The sequence below is a fragment of the Callithrix jacchus genome, chromosome 10 (genome assembly GCF_049354715.1).
Source record: "Callithrix jacchus isolate 240 chromosome 10, calJac240_pri, whole genome shotgun sequence".
Lineage (NCBI taxonomy): Eukaryota > Metazoa > Chordata > Mammalia > Primates > Cebidae > Callithrix > Callithrix jacchus.
Window position 1 is genome coordinate 73,917,648 of NC_133511.1, and position 18,570 is coordinate 73,936,217.

Genomic DNA, 18,570 nt, shown 5'->3' on the forward strand with positions numbered 1-18,570 from the left:
AAATAGGCCTCCACTCTAGACGGAGGCAGCGGGTGAAGGAAGGGGCAGCATGCCCTCTGTCAAGCCCAGGAGCAGAGCTGGAAGAGCTGGAAGAGTGGCTCTGCTTCTGGGTTTATCTGACTCAAGAGTAGTGATGAATTTGGTGAAGTGGAGGGGTTAAAGCCAGGAAAGTGTCTGACCCTTAATTTCCTTATCTGAAAAATAAGTTGTATGTGGCCTTGTGATATGCATATGAAGCCCCTAGCACCATTCCTGCACATAGTAGGAGGTCCACACATATATGACAGCGTGGATTCTGTGGTTGCAGACACTTCTCTTGCCCTCAGAGTCATACCACTGTGAAGGGTTTCTCTCTTTGAGTTCAGAGTCCAGCCTGGGGTTGGTCAGACATGAAACGGGTTGTGCGTGGTGGTCAGTGCTAGGACGGTGGCTAATCATGTTACCCCAGAATTGGCTGAGGAGGAAGTGGCTCTGGGGGAGGCTGCTCTGAGGGCCACTGAGGCTGTGGGGGCCCCAAGGGCACTGCCAGGGGTAGAACCTCTCCTCTAGCCCAGGGTGTTCTCAGAGTGTCCAGAACCAACAGGTCTGCTCAGACGCTGGACATGAGGTTCTGCTTGGCACACAGCATGACAGCTTTTTCCCTGCAGGAGAATTACCAGAGGCAGGCAACATCGAGGTGAAGAGAACTGGAAGGGGCTGGCATGAGTCATGAATGAGTGAGGTTGGGGGTGAAAGTAATTCTGTGCAGCCCAGAGGGAGCTGGTCCTGGATTTAGCCTCTGTACAGCTCCACGGCCTGTGCCCTGACTCTGATACCAGTCCCAGCCAGTTTCTGTGCACGGGGGACTGGGTGATGAGCCTTGTTTTCTGGAGGCAGCAGGGCCTCGGAGGGTCCACACAGCCTGGAGAGAGACAGGCTGAAGTTGCCCCAGACTTCCCGGGGCAGCCACCTTGCTTGGGGAAGCACCACGTAGGAGCTAGAGGAGTCCAGGGTTCTGCATCCCAATCTGTCACTTGCGAACTGGAGACTGGGGGCGAGCTTAGCCCATCTGACTCCTCGTGCCCACTTCGGAGCATCTAGGAGAGGTGGGGTAACTGCTGGCGTTTGAGGACTTCGACAGTGGTTATGAAAGCAGGTTGAAGAGGTGTGACGTGACCTGCACATGCTCAGCCTGCCAGGTGTGCAGCCCCTGCACTTTGCAAATGACCTCTAGCCCTTGTCACCCTGGGACAACCCTGGATCTTTCTGGACCTGACTTAATCCTCTGGACAACCTTTGCAGCACACTACCTCCCCCAAATGCACACACATTCACACACACAGCCATCGCTGCGCACAGATGGAGCTCCTCCCTCTCAGTAGGTTTCTGACCTCCAACCTGCCTTCTCCCACTCCAGGCAGCTCCCTTCCTGGCTCCTGATCTGCTCCCATTCCTCCAGCATCTAGCCTCACCAAATACTGGTTTGTGAATGGCCTCACTCCATGAATCTGACACCAACTAGGTCCAGCTTCTCCAGCTCATTCTTCTAGCTCCCCCGTCCTCCAGCAAGATTTAAAAACAGTCCTTCTTTGCTGAGCATGTGGGAGCTGGCAAAGGGCATTGTTGCCAAGGAGTTGTTCCCAGTTTCCTTTCTTGCTGGGTCAGGGTCAAGGAGAGCATCCACAAGGAGTCCTGCAGCCCTGGGTTTGGCCCCCAGCTCTGCTCCTCACCAGATGTGTTAACTCAGCCAGCTGTTTTACCTTTTGAGACCTGCTTCCTGATCTACAAACTGGAAATAATAACAGTACCTTCTCTGTAGGCTGCTATAAAGATTAAATGGGACCCTACATGCTTTTAGCATGGTACCTGGCACAGGGTAAGCATTTAATAAATGTTAGCTACTGTTAGTATTTCGTGCCTAAGAAAATGCTTAGAGTGAATGACGGGAAAAAGTCTCCTCATGTATTCACTCACCAAATGTTTATTGAACTCCTGTTTTGTTCCAGGCACTGGGGATACAGCAGGGAGTAAAACAGTGAAAACCCTTGTCCTCAAGGAGCTTCTGTTCTGGATTCCACAGCCACACGCTCAAGTCTTTGCCGTCAGCCCTCCTCTCCCTGAGTCCGCACCTCCCGCTTCGTATGGTAGAGGTGCTGGGATTATAGGCATGAGCCACTGTGCCCGGCCAAATTGGGCACCCTTAACTCCTGGCTCTGAAAATGGAAAAAACAGCCATTGATTGAGAGAAATAGGCAAATGCTTCTGCCTCAGCCTCCTCCACGCTCAGGACTCCTGAATTTCCCTCTCCTCGCGTGTCCTCTCCCTAAGTTCCAGATGCACCTTTCCAATCACTTGGAATGGGGTGGGCTGCGGACACTCAAACCTGGCACATCTGAACAGTAACTCACATGCCCACCCCGCTCTCAAGCCTGCTGTCCCCGCTGGGTCCCCTGAGGAGTCACTGTCCAGACCCCTTTCCCTCCCACAGGCTCTTCCATCTTCACCACCAGCAGCATGAATAGAGCACTGAGTGCAGGCACCTACCAAAAGCTTTTATTTATTAAATCATGGACTCCCTTGATGTCCCTAAAAAGCATTCCAATTGTTTGCAGATGAGAAAACTGAGGTGGAAAAGGTTAAACAGCCCCAGGTCACAAAGCGAGTCAGGTGTAGAGCCCAGGCAGTCTGGCCTCAGTTCTGCTTTTCCTGCCGATGTGCTGTTCTGCCTCAGGCCCCGGCAGGCTTGCCTCAACTGTACCCTACTCCCCAGGCTCCTCCTCCTCCTCCTCCATGCCATCCACTCTGCCCTGGGCTATTGAATAGCTGCTCACTGGTATCCCTGCCTCCTTCTGGCTTCACCACAGATCCTGCTGCCAGGGCTGCCTAGGATCCCCTCCCTCACAGGCAGGACCACTTCCCCCAAGCCACCTGCAGCCCTGTGATTTCCCACTGTTACAAACAGCCTGGCCCTGTTCCAGACCAGCTTCCCCAGTCCCATGTAACCTCTCCAAGACCCTTCTCTGCTACTCATTCCCCGCTTTCATAGGGGTAAGCCTAGCCTGAGTGTTCTCTACGCGGCTCTCCCAGGGCAGTGGGAGTGGGAGGTGAGAAATGTATATCCTTTTCATGTAAATTTTCAGATGGGGCCCTTGATAATGGAACTCTAGTGATGTTGGGTGCCTCAGACCTTATCTTAGACCTTGTTATAGCCAGACAGGCCATCCACCCAAATGCTTTTCCTTCCTCCAGTGGCTCCTTCACCCCATCTACCTTTAGTGAGCTCTGTATTCTTTAATACCCATCCTCAAAGGCCACCTCTGCTGCAAAGCCCTGCCTGGTCCCCTGCCAGACTCCTCTGTGCTCTCTGCTGTGCCCCATGGGTCTTCACCTCTAGCTGGGTTGACTTCATACCACCTGGGATTATTGTTTGTTGTCTGTGTCCATCTGTGTCCTCTGGTAACCCATGATCTTCACAGGCCAGTGCCCTGTGTTAGTCATCTCTGGGTCCCCGTGACTGACAGGGCTGGGTGCAGTGCGAGCCTCAGTGCTGAAATGAACAGAGCCGGCCTATGAGGTTGCTCCACCATTTGGGGCAGGAAAGATCTGAGTTTCTTTTTGCACTCCCATCGAGTCCTGCTGTGGAAACCACACACGGGGAATGATCATTGAATCCCAGAAGGCTGAGCAGGAAGGGCCGCTGCAGGTCATCTGTGTTGATTCTTTATCTTTGAAATGTTGGAGTGAGGCCCAGAAATGAGAACGACCTAGCTCACGACCATTCCATAGGGAGGAGTTGTGGTTAGAATTCAGACCCCTGGCTTCCAGCCCAGTGTACTTTCTGCTTTGCTGAACCATTCCATCTTTTCTTTGCTTTTTCTCTACACAAACCACCTACTATAATAACAACAATTGCTTATGCTGAAACTCAGCCAGTCTCGCAGCTCCAGAACCTCTCTTTGTCCCCTTCCAGATAACCACAGGACACTTTGTGTTACATGTTTGTCGTAATGATTTTGCACTCTGATTTTTAAATTCTGTATTCTTTGGGGGGGGCAGTAATTAACATTTACATTCCTGTAGAGAAGTTAAGTACTTAGAGTATATTTCCGGGTTCCTTCTTTTCTTCCATTGAAGTTTCACCTGAGATGTCCTGTCCATCACCAAACTGCTTCAGTTGCCGTAGCTGTGTATTTTCATATCTAATGGGATTGGTGCTTCTCTTATTAGCCATTATCAGAATTGTCTTTGCTTTTCTTACCTGTTTTCTTTTTGTTTTTTGTTTTTTTCCTTCCAGATGATCTATACCTGGGTTATCTAGAGGAATTAGAAGCACACGAGTAGCTTATCCCAGTCTGCTCTAAACCTGGGCATCCACACAGGTCAGTTGAATTGGGCACTCTTTTTTATTTTTATTTTTTGAGGCAGAGTCTCACTCGGTCGCCCACACTGGAGTGCAGCGGTGCGATCTTAGCTCACTGCAACTTCCGCCTCCCGGGTTCAAGCGATTCTCCTGCCTCAGCTTCCCAAGTAACTAGGACTACAGGTGCGTGCCACCATGCCCAGCTAATTTTTTGTATTTTTAGTAGAGACAGGTTTCACTGTGTAAGCCATGATGGTCTTGATCTCTTGCCTTTGTGATCTGTCTGCCTCGGCTTCCCAAAGTGCTGGGATTATAGGCGTGAGCCACTGCTCCTAGCCAAACTGGGCACTCTTAACTTATGACTCCAAAAATGGCTTTCTCAAAAATGACCATTGATTGAGAGAAATAGGCAAAAAAAAAAAAAAAAGAGAGAGAGAGAGAGTAGTGGTAGCAGCAGTGCCCTGACTACCCCAAACTCTCACTGCTGCAGACTCATCTGCCATCCTGGGACGTGGGACGGGATGCCCACACCATGTGGGCATGCTCTCGGGGGACAATGGAGGTGGTGTTGCTGAGCGGCACTAACCAGCAAGTCCACATGGCCACACTGGCTTTCTCATCACAGACGTTCACAAACCATCTTGGGGCTCGCCCTCCTTTCCTTAAACCATCACCACAGGGAAGAATAAAAAAAATCTCTGTACATTATCAAGTTTCAGAATCCCCTTGGAATTTTGCTTTGAACTAAATGAAGTCTCATTTAGGAAGAATTACTGTCTTTAAAATAGTCTTCCTATTATATAGAAATATATTAGGAATCTCCATTTCTTCAAGTTCTTTTCATAAGTATCAGTCACATTTTATAATTTTCTTTATATGAATCACAAAACAGTCTCATCGATATTATTTTAAAACTTTTTAGATGTAGTCTTGTGCCATTGTATTTTGCATTTTCATTTTGCAAATGACTATTGTCTTATATAGAAATGTTCTTGGCTATTTTTCCATCTTTTTATCTGACAACTTTATTGAACTTTCTGTTTCTGGGGTTTTCTTATTGATTCCCTTACATTTTCTCAGGTCCAGTACAGCGGATCATTTGCAATAATATAAACCATGAGTACTCCTTTCTAACATAGACTAATAACTGCTCACCAATGCCCCCCTCAGGAACTTGAAAGAAATACAAGTAGTTGGGCCCTCCTCTGTCCCCATTGAACTGGAACTTCAGTCTCAGCCTCTGGGCTTCGGCCTGCAGGGCAGGGATGGGAGGTGGATTCCAGACTCAAAGGTCTGCAAAGGTAAGGAAGGCCTGGCTTCTCTAAAAGCACACCAGTATAGCTACAAACCAGTACCTTGATTGCTTTGTGGGAACTTTTTAAATTTTGGGGGCTGGGCCCGGTAGCTCACACCTATAATCCCAGCACTTTGGGAGGCCGAGGCGGGTAGATACGAAGTCAAGAGATCGAGACCATCCTGGTCAACATGGTGAAACCCCATCTCTACTAAAAATACAAAAATTAGCTGGGCATGGTGGCGCACGCCTGTAGTCCCAGCTACTCTGGGGGCTGAGGCAGGAGAATTGCTTGAACCCAGGAGGCGGAGGTTGTGGTGAGCTGAGATCGTGCCATTGCACTCCAGCCTGGATAACAGTGAAACTCTGACTCAAAAAATAAAATAAAATAAAATAAAATAAAATTTTAGTCTGTGAGCAAGGAAAGTCAGTGAAGGATTTGAAGCAGCAGGTGCAAGGATAGATTTGCATTATGAAAAAATCACTCTCACTGCCATGTGAGAACAGACTGCAGGGGGGCCGAAGGGAGAGGGGGGTGCAGATTATTATGTAACCGCAGCTAACTCATACTGCATGTTTTAAGTGGTTTACATATATTAACTGTTAAGTCCCCAGGACAGCCCAAGGCATACAGGTGGTTCATGGCAGAGCATGTTTGAATTGTTCCTAAGCACTCATCTCTTTTTCACGGAGAGGGTGGGTGGGACTTCAGACCCACTTACGGAGTGCATCCTGCACTGCCATCTGTCTTCTGGGTGTGTGGCTGGGTGAGGGCTGGGTCTGTGCTCATCATGCCTTTTTCATAGGGGTAAGCCTAGCCTGAGTGTTCGCTACCCGGCTCTCCCAGGGCAGTAGGAATGGGACGTGAGAAATGTATATCCTTTCAATGTAAATTTTCAGATGGGCCCCTTGATAATGGAACTCTAGTGATGTTGGGTGCCTCAGACCTTATCTAATCTTATACACTGATACACTGAAGCCAAGAAAATTGGGAAGACACTTGTCTATGGTCATATAAGAGGCTGGGGACCTAGACCTCAACTCAGGATTCCTGACATCCAAGACACAAATGGTGTTTTTAGATCAAGTGAGAACATGGGCCTATAACATCAGCAAATGTCTGGTCACCTGTAAGGGGCAAGGGAAGTTTCGCATGAGATTCCTGTCCTTCACCAAACTGCTTTGGTTGTCTGTCAGAGCCAAGAGGATGGAGTGGGACACAGTTCAGAACGGGCAGGCTGCACTCAGATGTGGGGAGCTGCAGCACGACATAGAGATCTGGGGCATGTTCAGGGCAGGGGTTGGGAGGCTGGGGCAGAGCAGAGGATGACCTGAGCTAGAGGAACACACAGCAGCCCAAGGCCCCTCCCACTGGGGAAGGGAGACTTCTGAAATCCATCTGAGGGCCAGCCTAACTTGCCTGTCTCCAGGGAGACCCCAGAAATCCTCACAAGTGCAAGGCCTGGGACAGGGCCACCTGGCCTGAGGTGTCCAGCTCAGAATTCCAGGGCCTTGTCCTGCTCTGCTGAGCCCCTGTGCTCAGGGCTCCACTCATGCCTTCCTTGGGGTAGGGGAAGGTACAGGAAGGGGCCACTCTGCAGCAGTGGGGAGGGTGGTGACAGCTATGCAGACACAAAGACATGAAGAGCAGGTGTACTGTGATCAGACCAGGGGTCAGGAGAGAGACACAGTGATGCAGAGGACGCAGAGGTGGAAAGCAGCAGAGACGGGCACTGCCCCGCACCCCCACCACCCCTGGGCATGATCTCACTTGATGAGGCCTAGAAGGAGTCTTTGCACATTGCCTCCTCCGGGCCAGAGCTCAGCTGGGAGATGGCAGAGGGGGAAGGGGCCCTCTCCCTTCCCTGCTTCCTCCCTCCTAGAGCCCAGGCAGGGCAGCAGTGGTGGGCCCACCTGTTCTCGCCCTCATCTGTGGTGGGCGGGCAGCAGAGGCCGCATGGTGCAGGCTTGGTGAGGCTGAGTAAATCCTTGCTGCTGTGACCACCCACAGTGCTTCTGCTTCCTTCTGCATAATAGCTCCTCGGGGAGCTGCCAGCAATCAATGGGATAATACAAGTGAGCTCTTAGCACAGTGCTGGCCCTGTGTGAGGGCTCAATGAGTGGGAGCTCAAAATACTAAATGTTGTCCCATCTCTATGGTGCGTTGGACTCCAGCATGGCATTCACAGGCTAACGCTCCTTCTCAGTTCAGCCTCACACACTCTGTGCAGCAGGCAAGGCGTACATTGTCTCCACTAAACAGATGAGGAAACTGAGGCGAGCCTGGGCAACATGGGCTCTGGTCACCCAGTGAGTTAGCAGCACAGAGAAGAAAAGAATTCAGCTCCCCTAAGTCTCATGTGTTTTCACTGCTGTTTCTTATGCAAAATACAAGAATGCTAACACAAAAAACAATAAAGCAAGAATTCTCACCTTATTTCAGAGTGGAGAAAACTATAATCATCTTCTTTTGTCCCCGAACAGCCCTGCAGTAAAGAGTCAAAATATCAGAGAAGGTTTAGGGCTGAGAGGAGTCTTAGAGATAGTCCTACTCTCTGACTTTCATGAAGCACAGAGAGGGCGACATCCTTATTTAAGGTCACACAGGACATTAGCAACCTTGCCAGGATTGGAACCTGGCACTGGCACTGTTTCCTCTACAGCTGCTGCCTCTGTAGGTCTTGGAACCTTTATCTCCACTTCAGAGTCTGGAAAACTGAGCCCACAGCTTGATTTCAATCCCATAAATGACCTTTGGGACTCCGCTTCCTCAGTGGCTCTAGAGTCTCGTATCCAAGAATCAGCAGCAGCAAAAGGGAAGGCTCATGGAGCAAAAGGTTGCTGTGTGGGGAGTGATAAACTTTTCAAATAGTTTAAATAGTATTTCAAGGACTGATTCCTCTTGGTGGGGAGATTGGTTTGTGAATTCAGAATAGGATTATTTAATATGCAGTTCACATTTTAAATAATCGTGGTTTTCTTAAAGCAGGGAGAAAAACAGGTCAAAAACACCAACTCATAGGCTTTTCTGAAAGGTTACAAAATAAAATGTTCTTTGCTGGAGGATATAAAGGAAATGGCTCTCTGTTTGACAAAGGAGAGGGCTCTGCTAGATAAATCCTGCATTTATGAATAAATGAGAGCTCTCTCCCTCTCTTCCTGATCAGCTTAATTCCATTGCCTATCTGCAAATCCAATAATGCTGGTGAAACAAACCCCTCCTGGAGGCTGAGCACAGGGGCCTGAATGCTCAGCCTGAGAGCCACTCTTTCTATTTATAATCTCAGCCTCTGCTCCCCAGAGAGCTGGGCTTAGATGCCCTGTGGGCAAGTGGGCAAGAGGACTTCCTGGGAACAGAAGCTTCCCCGGTCACGGATACTGTCCTCCAGCCCTGGGTCTCCCTGCCTAGGAAGCACACAGCAGATGCCTCAGAATGAGTACAGAGCGGGTGTCTGTTCAGCATCCTTCCTGCTCTTCCTCTGCTCCCTTCCAAGATAAATAACCAGGCTAAGAACTGCGTGTGTTTCTTGCACCCACGGGCAGTAAAGTGCAGCCACCTGGCTCTTGTCTTAGTGACATACTATATAACGCTAGGTGATTGAGGATATGGCAACCTGTAAGGCATTACAAAGTATTATTTTTTTACCAAAACTATATTTGTACTAATTGTGTTTATTGTCTGTCTTCTCCAACCTCGGGGGTGGGGTTGTTGTCTGTGCCGTTCAGGAGTCACTAGGCGGTCTTAGGGGCCACAGCTGGAGCTAACAGGAGGTCTGAGCACCTGGAAGAAGGGGCCGCCTGGAATGGAGGATGTGGTCCCTGGGGCGGCAAAGCTGAAGCGCCTGGACTGTGTCTCTCACCCTAGGCAACTGTGTATGAGACTACATATGTGTCAGCTGGTGGGGCTTTTTTATAGAGCATTATACATGCCTAAAATATTGTATCCCATCTTATAAGTCTGTTACTCTGTCATTAAAAATTCTCTATAAGGCTGGGTGCAATGGCTCACACCTATAATCCTAGTGCTGTGGGAGGCTGAGGCAGGAGGGTTGTTTGACTGAGGAGTCCAAGAACAGCCTGGGTGACACAGCAACACTTCATCTCTACAAAAGACTTAAAAATTAGCCAGGTGTGGTAGTTTATACCTGTAGTCTCAGCTACTCCAGAGGCTGAGGCAGGAGGATCACTTGAGACCAGGAGTTCAAGGCTGCAGTGGCTACAATAGCACCACTTATACTCCAGCCTGGATGACAAGAGCGAGACCTTCTCTCTCTCTCTCTCTGTCTCTCTCTCTCTCTCTTTGAGATGGAGTCTTGCTCTGTCACCCTGACTGGAGTGCAGTGGCACAATCTTGACCCACTACAACCTCTGCCTCCCACGTTCAAGCGATTCTCCTGCCTCAGCCTCCTAAGTAGCTGGGATTACAGGTACCCGGCTAATTTTTGTATTTTTAGTAGAGACATGGTTTCACCATGTTGCCCAGACTGCTTTTGAACTCCTGGCCTCATGTGATCAGCCTACCTTGGCCTCCCAAAGTGCTAGAATTACAGGCATGAGCCACCATGCCCAGCCAACCCTCTCTCTTAAAAACAAAAATTCCCCATAAAGGTTGCTTAATGATCCATCCTGTGAACATTTGACTACTTACTTAATGGAGTCCTAATTCGTAGACATTTTGTTTATCTTCCCCCAGCCAATTTCCCCTATTAGCCATAAAGTTTCCATCAGTATCTTTATATATAAACTTTTGACTTCATTTTCCATTTCCTTTGGCTAGTTTTCTAGAACAGGAATTAATGAGTCAAAGGGCTGAGGCGCTCATCATCTGGTTTTCTCTGGAGAAAGGTCGATCTCTGGGCTCTACAGCGCTCATCTGCCTGAATCTAAATTTGAATCTGAACTTAAATCTTATCTGTGTGACTTTCAACAGATTATATATAACCTTTTTGTTGCTTCATCTGTAAAATGGGGATAATAATAGTACCTACCGTGTTGTGTTGCTCCGAGGATTAAATGGGAGAAGTCATGTGTAATTGTTAAGTTGAACAGGCATAGGCATGACTCATGAGATGTAATCATAAAGCAAACTTTGTTTTTGCCTCCCACAGTCCCTTTAAATTTATTCTATAGGGCTGTGTTCCCCTCTAAAATTCTATTCAATTTAGTGTAAGTCCCATGACTTTTCTGGCCATTATCTGGTAACCAGAGGTTGTCTTGTCAGTAATTAATGCATTCTGTCTGTTGTAATAAAAAAAAAAAAATCTTAAAACATCAGAGTTACACCATCTTTTTCCCAGCACAGTCTGCTGCAGGCCAGCTGCCTGTGGGGAGCTTGCACATGACAGTCCCAACCCTTTCTAGGGTCCAAGGTGGAGGGGGAGGGAGGTGGGAAAGGAGAGGGGAAGGAAAGGTCTTCAGTGACTGTACTCTGATGAGTTGGTGTCATGTTGATCTCCGGACGCTCTCTTTCATGGGGGTGTTTTTGTGGGTTGGTGGAGACCACACCATTGCTGTATCCTGCACCTCCCTTGATGAGGGTGATACTCTCTCCCCATAGCCGATCCCATGGCTTCTTTCTCAGGCTCTGGGAAACCTGGTCTCCCTTGGTGTCACCCCCTCCCACAGAGGAGCCCTCTTGGCGTGGCTCTAAGACAATCACATCTGGCTGTCTTGCTGGGTCCCACCTCTGTCCACAAGAGACACTCACGTGTGCTTTGCCCTGCAAACCAGGGAGCAGGGTTGATGCCAAAGCAGCAGCACTCTTGCTGCTCTTTGGATTTGTCCACTGTGGCACCAAGACCATTGTGGTCACATATCAACCAACTTAGAGGTCTCCTCTGGCTTCGAGGTGAAGGCGATAGCACCTTGCAACCCTCCCACTTAGTAGGGATCACAGGACCCACAGAGGCTGTCTCTAAAATTCATTCTAAACCTTCAATAACCCTTTTTTCATCCTCCCTCCTATTTTGTATGTATTAGAGGTGGGTGTCAGCTAATGGCACAGACTTAGGTTTTCACCACCTCTTTTCCAAGAGGTGTATCCCACTTCACTTTGAAATGTGGTATCTGTTCATTTGAGGCCCCAGTGGAGCCTGGACCAGAAGCATCCCATCTCATCCCCCCATTGCCATATTTGTCTTTATGAAACACCCAGAGGGGTGCCTGGCATAGAGCATGCACTAAACAAATGATAGCTGTGTGTGCCAGGCTCACAGCTGCTCTAGTTACATTCACCTCATAACCATTCGGTCTGGTTTTAGTCCTATTACTTTGTTTTATGCCCTATGCATTTTATGTTTCCTATAGATTATGCTTGTGTGTCGGTGTGGAAATTATTTGCTATTACTTTCAGCAGTGATTTGGAAAATAGACATTGTTTTTAATTTTACTAGTGGTTGACCTACATTTTTCTCTAAGACATTGTAAGCCTATTTATTTCAGTCATCAACAGTGGTGCAAGGGTCTTTGTATATGCTGCAGTTATTTAAATGGGAATTACAGAGGGCCTTATCTGGCCTCCCATACTTAACGCTACTGTGTTGCCATGATGTCTATCCACAGCTTCAAAATGGCACTTGACTCTGTTTTGGGGCTGGCTCATCTTTGTCCTGGACTTTACTCATAGCTGTCTAGCAGTATTCCATGCCGCTAGCCTTGTCTCCCTTCCTTAATCCTCATTCTGCTTGCTCCCAATTATTTCTTTCTAAAGGTTACATCTGGGCAGATTATTCTTGGCTTAAAACCCTCTAGGGGTCCCCCATTAGGAACCACATCCTGAGAACAGTCTATAGGAGATTTCCAAACTACAGGATAATTGCAGACTCCCTAGCTTGATGTTCAGGACAGCATATGATCTGGCCCTGCCTTAACTTTCTAGGCCCATTTCCTGCCACGCCAAACCCTTCACCTACATGGTGCCATGCTGGTTTGCACCTTGGCTTTCAAGTGCATTGTACTCTCATGTCTCCATAACTGTGCTCATGTCATCATCTCTGTCTGTAACGCCCTTTGCTAAAAGACCCTAGCACAGTGCCTGGTCAATTGTAGAATCGCAGTAACTGTTAAATTTCCCCCTTCCTTTGTTATCAGCCTATCAAAATCCTATTCATCTTTCAGGGCTCAATACAACCATCATCCTTTTCTACTCTTGGGAAGGCTTGTCCTAACCTGACCTCCCCCTTCCAGGGACTTCCATTGACTGCCTCTTTTCTGCGCCCCCTCACCCCCAGCACATTGTACACCCATGCTGTAACACCAATGCCTTAATGCAGGGTACAGTCATTATTTCTTCCTATCTCCCCTGCTGAACTGAAAGCTCCCTGAGAGCAGCCATACACCTGACCCTCACCAAGGGCACTGCAGCCCTGCATCAGCCTTTGAGGGACTAGTGGATGTTTGATTGATTTGAATTGCCTTCCTCAGACTGCAAAGTCACAATGCCAGGCCACCGGGCAGGGCCCAGTCTGAATGGATATCATTTATCATTCATATCCTTTTGCTTCCAGAGTTGACTAGAGGAGGCCCACACTCAATAAAACCATCACATTAACTATAGCACATATAAGACCCCACGTAGGTGGCTAAGTGCCAAAACGCTAACCTTCTTCCCTGGGTGAACTGATCCTGCTGGGGGTGGGGGTGGCCCTGGGGTCCTCAGGTTCAGGTGGCAGATACGAGGGCCTCTGTTGCCACTTCAGTCTCCATGCGTTTCTTCACTCCCCCTCACAAACCGTCACCATGTTTGAAAATGCCTAAAATGCAAACAGGATGATTTAAATTCATAGCAGGTATCTTACCCTTGCAGGATTTGGGCAGGTGGTGAGAGGCATGTTGGGATTGCTGTGTGGTGGTGTTTCAGTTGAGATAACCTTGTTCCTGGGGCTACATTTGAAAAGCTTATGCCCTTCTTCAAGGGTCACTGTTACAGTTCAGATGTAAAAATCTAACTTTTACCATGGCCGAGTATAATATTCATCATCTGACTTTCCTGAGTAGCTTTTTGATGGAAGCCAAGGGCATAAACTTAAAATGTCAACCATGGAAGCCATTTGAGTGGAAAAACCCATCATGCATTCTGAGTTGAATGTGAACGCTCTTGCACTCCATAGATCTCAAAGAAGCACACAGATCATTCCCTTGCACGCACACCATCCAACAAATGTTCTTGTGCAGTCTTGTTCAGACTGCAGGGCCATCTCATACACATACACACACTTCTGCGTACACTGACACAGACCTACTGCCCCCACCCCCCGGTTCCTGTGTGCACACCCACACTCACGCATACACTGGCACAGAGTCCCACTGACTCTTATACATCCCATGTGCATACACACATGAACACACATACACACTCATATTCATGTGTACACTGGCACTCAGTCCCACCGGCCCCCTCACATGCCATGCACACACCCTCACATGCCATGCACACACCCTCACATGTACACACACTCACACTCATGCATACACTGGCACTCAATCCTACGGTTGTCCCACATCCCATGTGTATACGTAACTTCTGCAGAAAGAGACTTGGAAAGCCATCTTATTTCTGTACCTACTCTGCCTCCAGATTTTACTCCCTGAGGACAGAGCCTAAAGTGTCTATTTAATAGATTCAATTACTTCAGGCTCCTGAGACCTTCCAACTTAATTCTGATTGCTTTAAGATGTCAGGTAATTTGGAAATAAAGGGAGGAAAGCAGCTTCAGATTCTTGAAGGGAAAAATCTTTTAGACCCTCATTGTGTCTGACACAGAAGCATTGTTGTTTGGCTGTAGCCTCCAGGGTAGGGACCAATCTCTGCTGCTTTTCCTGGGAGGCCAACAGAGTGCAAGTCAAGCATCCTAGCAGGCAACAAAACAGCCCTGTTTTCTGCCTCCTGTACCCCACTCCCAGGTGTTTCATTTTGTCTGCTCTCTGTCCCCAGTGACAGTGATAGCTCTCGGAGGTTGATAACTAACCAGAGGTCAGAGTGTTCAGAGAGCATCAATGCTGTGCCAGAGATGGATCTGACCTGTCCTGAGCTCCAAAGCCTGGAGAGAGAGGCTGTGTGTGTGTGTGTGTACACTTCATGAACTGTGATAGGCAGAAAGGAGGCTGAGGGTAAGGACTGTAGACCCAGACCATTTGCGTGTGAATGCTAGCTTCATCATTGATCAGCTGTGTGACTTTGGGCAAGATCCTTGCCCTCTCTGTGACTCAGTTTCCTCTGCTGTAAAACGGGTATGATAATGGTGCCTACCTTCTAGGGTGACTGTGAGGATTAAACGAGTTATATACATAGCACCTGACACAGCTCCTGACACTCACCGAATATTCCACATATTGTGGTTATTGTGTTTTATAATTAATGGACAAGACAAGGCAAGGCCGAAGGGCTCGGAGAGTCCTGGGGTGGGGGTCTGGCTGTGGCCCCAGGGCAGCAGGATGAGCCCCCTCCCTCAGCCCACTTGGCTGTTCTCACACTCACTGCGGGGCAGTCCTGATGGCCTATCATCAGAAGATCCCTGCACAACACTCTCCTGGCGCAGTTGGTGTGGCAGAATCCAGGATGCACATGAGGACGCCCATGAGCATGCGAGGACCGTGCCCCTCCCCAGACCTCTCCCTGATCACCTGCTCCACATGCAGGCCCTGGCGACCCCTTAGCCTGCTGCTCCTTGCTTCCATCCGTCCTACTGTGGGTCCTCTGCCTTCTCAGTGTGCCATGCCTTGCATTCAAGCTAGTCACAGCCAGGACTTCCTCAGTGCACAGAGACTTTCAGATGATCTTTGTAGATAGAGGTTTTTGCCTCCTGTAACTTCCGTCCCCTAGGAAGGGCTTTGGAGGACACAGATCACAGAACAATTTCAGCTCCACCGCTCCCCAGCTTTATGGCCTTGGGCATCTCAGCATTCCTATTCTCTGGGTTATGCGGATAAGATGTTTGTCTCTCAAGGATATTGTGGAGATTAAATATTAGAAATCTGCAAGGGCGGGGAATGCAATAGACAGTAAATGCTCCCCTTTTCTTGACGCTATAGATTAGATGGGAGGGAGCCACAGCTGAGGAAATACCTCCTTTACTTAACCCAAAGACAGAGAGGGTTCCCTAGGCGCGGATGTGGAAACTCGGGGGTGAGGGAAGGCCAGCCTCCACGCTTCGGCCCGGAGGTTCCCCCACCTCTTCCTGCACGACTAGATTCCTCCTCCATCCGCGCCCCTGGCGCGGTCCCTTTCCCCGCCAAATCCGTGCAGCGGTTTCCCAACCCATAGCGGAGACAGGTAGGTCAGGTATGTAGGGAGGTGTTCGAGTGATCCTCTTCTCACTGAGGAAGAGACTGAGGCTGGCAAGTCTGGGGACTGGCCCGGCGGCAGCGCCGCTGTTAGCCGAAGGTGGGCGCCAGCGCGGGCGCGCGATTGGAGCAGGGATCGCGGCGATTTCGGGGGAGGGGGCAAAGGCGTTCCGCAGGCCCAGAGCCGGCCGGGGGTGGGGTCTCCGCGGGGCGGGGCGGGGCGAGGGAGAAGGGGCGGGCGGCCGCTGCCACGCAGTGCTCCCGCCTTGGCGCCAGAAGGGCGCGGGACGGTGCGGGCGGCCTCCCAGCCTCCGCGCGCGTGTGCGCGCGCACGCCCCGCGTGCTCCCGCTGCTTCGCCCATCGCGCCGCGCAGGCAGCCGCTCGCAGAGCCAGCAGCCGGGGCCCTGGCGTGCAGCGCGGGCCTCGGCGGGGCCCAGCGCCCCGGCCCGGGAGGATGCGGCCCGGGGCGGCCCGGGAGCTGAGCAGGGCCCCCGCGCCGGCCCTACAGGGCCCCGGCCTCCAGAGCCGCAGCCGCCGCCCCGCCCCCGAGAGAAATGACTTCCAAACCGCATTCCGACTGGATTCCCTACAGGTATGCGGGCGCTGGGCCGGGGCGCCCACCACCCCTGACTCGGGACCTAGGCTGGCGGGGGATACGCGGCCGGGTTGCAAGGCACTGCTGCCCTCCCCACCTGTCCCAGCACTGGGGCGCGGGTTGGAGTCGCTGGTCTTTCCTCTCAACTTTGAGGGCCCCTGCAGACTGATCCTGCCTGCCCCGCTCCACCCGCTTATCCGCCAGGGTTGCTGGAATGGGCCTTGTTGGGTCAGGGAGCATCATGTGGCCGCCTGGGGAGGGAGTTCACACTGCTCCAAGCCCCCTCCGAGGCCCAGCACGCCAGTCACACGCTGTGCAGGGTGCGCGCACACACTCATACATCTGCACGCATGCACCCACAGGACGTCCGTGTCTTGGGCCAAAGACGCTCCTGCTGGTTGGTTCACGCTCTCAAAGCATGGATCTGTGAAGACAGTTATTCTGAACCAAGAGCACACTAGTGGTCATGTGCACATGTACCCATATATTCTACACACAAGAATTCTTGGGCTCACACAGGCATATACCTGCGTATCGGTACACGTCCACATCCTATATCTGGAGGATAACTGACACCTGCTACTCACTCACAAGTGCTACTCAGTCTCTTTCAGAGATCGAGTAATCTACCTGCTAGCAGGTCTATACCTGGACACATACCAGCTCATAGTACATAGAACTACCCTCACATGCACAAAAGCACTCAAGGATCCAGGCACACTCAGGGAAGCCCACCACTCTCTGCTGCCAGGCACTGTGGTCTATCTCAACGATGGCAGGGTTTTCCCACTTACGTGGGAAGCGGGGCGGGGAGGTGGTCTAGGGCCTCTCACAGGTGCAGGTCTTTCCCCATCCACTCCACTCCATTCTCTCTATTACCAAGGAAAGGAGCTCGTCACCATGGCAGCGTCAGATTCTTGGCCACCCATTGGCTCCTTGGTTGCCATGGGCTACAGGGCTGTCTCTAGGCCTAGAGAGACTTGTGTGTAAAAAGGGTGCTGGACTGCTAAGACCCCCTGTGTTATTGCTGACCCAGGTGCATGTGCTAGCGGACGGCAGGATCAGATCTTCAGGACCTGCCTTGTAACACAGCCTGCTCTCTGTTAGAGCCTCATACCAGTCACTGACAGAAAATAGTTCTGACAGGGCTCTACTCTGAGTCTGTCCAGACAGCGTCCGAAATGGAAACCAGCTGAAACCGCCTAAGGCTTGTTAAAAGAAGATCCTTCTGAAAACAGGCACGAGGCCTGGGAACTCAGGGTTTCTCTTGAGCATTGTTGTTACCGCTAATCTCAGCTCCTGTGGGGGATTCACGGGTTCCCAGGTTATTTTGTGTCTCTCCCCACCACCACCAGCAACACACTCACACATATGCACACACACACAAGTCACCTACAGGTTTCCTGAAGAAACCTGTAGTCACACTTAAGTCTCACATGGATCAGGGAGCTGTTTCCATCATGGAACCAGGAACTGGGGCTCTGCTGACTCAGAAGAGCTGCTGCCCTAGACAGACGTCCAGGCTGGGGCACAGGTAGTTTCTGGAGGATGCTGGCCTTTCTTGGCACATGTAGGCTGATGACCTTCTAGAAGACAGTGCAGCCCCAGAGAGTATCATCAACCTTTTCTAGCCACACAGCAGAGGTGCCTGGGCAGTGCTTGTGGGCTGAGTAGACTTGGTGCTGTGGAAGTACCTGTGTAGGGGTCCAGATGGCAGGGTGGTGGCCGTGGACTGAGGAGGGTGGGAGGGGCAGCACTTATGGCTGTGGAGATGATGGCATGTTTAGGATCTGGCAAACTGAATGTTGGGTCAGGCCAAGACATGGTTCTAAGAAGCTTCTCCCAGGGAGCCAGGGACTAAAGCAACTTGTAGAGACAGTGCAGGGGTCTTAGAGAAAATCTGCCTCAAATGAATGGCTGAAGCCTGTTCCTGGGAAAGGTGGCCCAGGAAGGTAGAATTGTCTCTAGGAAATGACTCTGTTCTAGCAAGTGCCCAGGGCCCTGGCGTCCTGCAAGGAGTGATTTGGCACTTGCCCCAGCCTAGGTCCAACTACTGTCTC

The 18,570-nt window shown here is 50.3% G+C and overlaps 2 protein-coding genes across 14 annotated transcripts in view; one reads left to right on the plus strand and one right to left on the minus strand.

Annotated features, from left to right (window-relative positions):
- Positions 1–18,570, plus strand: part of TUB (TUB bipartite transcription factor) — an 85,960-nt gene that overhangs the window by 44,814 nt on the left and 22,576 nt on the right. For 2 of the 11 annotated variants that reach the window (XM_017977884.4, XM_078340444.1), the window contains exon 1: positions 16,263–16,507. The exons of the other annotated variants lie outside the window; for them this stretch is intronic. In XM_017977884.4, coding sequence (XP_017833373.2) covers positions 16,470–16,507 — 38 coding nt within the window. In that variant the 5' untranslated portion in view covers positions 16,263–16,469. Of the gene's footprint in view, positions 1–16,262; positions 16,508–18,570 lie in introns of those variants that run through there. 11 annotated transcript variants of the gene reach the window in all.
- Positions 1,922–17,387, minus strand: LOC103796208 (uncharacterized). 3 transcript variants are annotated; one of them, XR_013523289.1, is made up of 5 exons: positions 17,305–17,387; positions 15,255–15,459; positions 13,234–13,384; positions 8,067–8,119; positions 1,922–2,192 (listed from the first exon to the last, which is right to left on the minus strand). XR_013523289.1 is itself a non-coding variant. In XM_078340447.1 (5 exons), exon 1 carries the CDS (start codon positions 16,485–16,487, stop codon positions 16,005–16,007), a length of 483 nt encoding a protein of 160 aa, XP_078196573.1. In that variant the 3' UTR covers positions 1,922–2,192; positions 8,067–8,119; positions 13,234–13,384; positions 15,255–15,459; positions 15,803–16,004. The 3 variants fall into 3 exon arrangements, 1 of the variants encoding a protein (XP_078196573.1); XM_078340447.1 differs by lacking the exon at positions 17,305–17,387 and adding an exon at positions 15,803–16,487; XR_001914414.5 differs by lacking the exon at positions 15,255–15,459.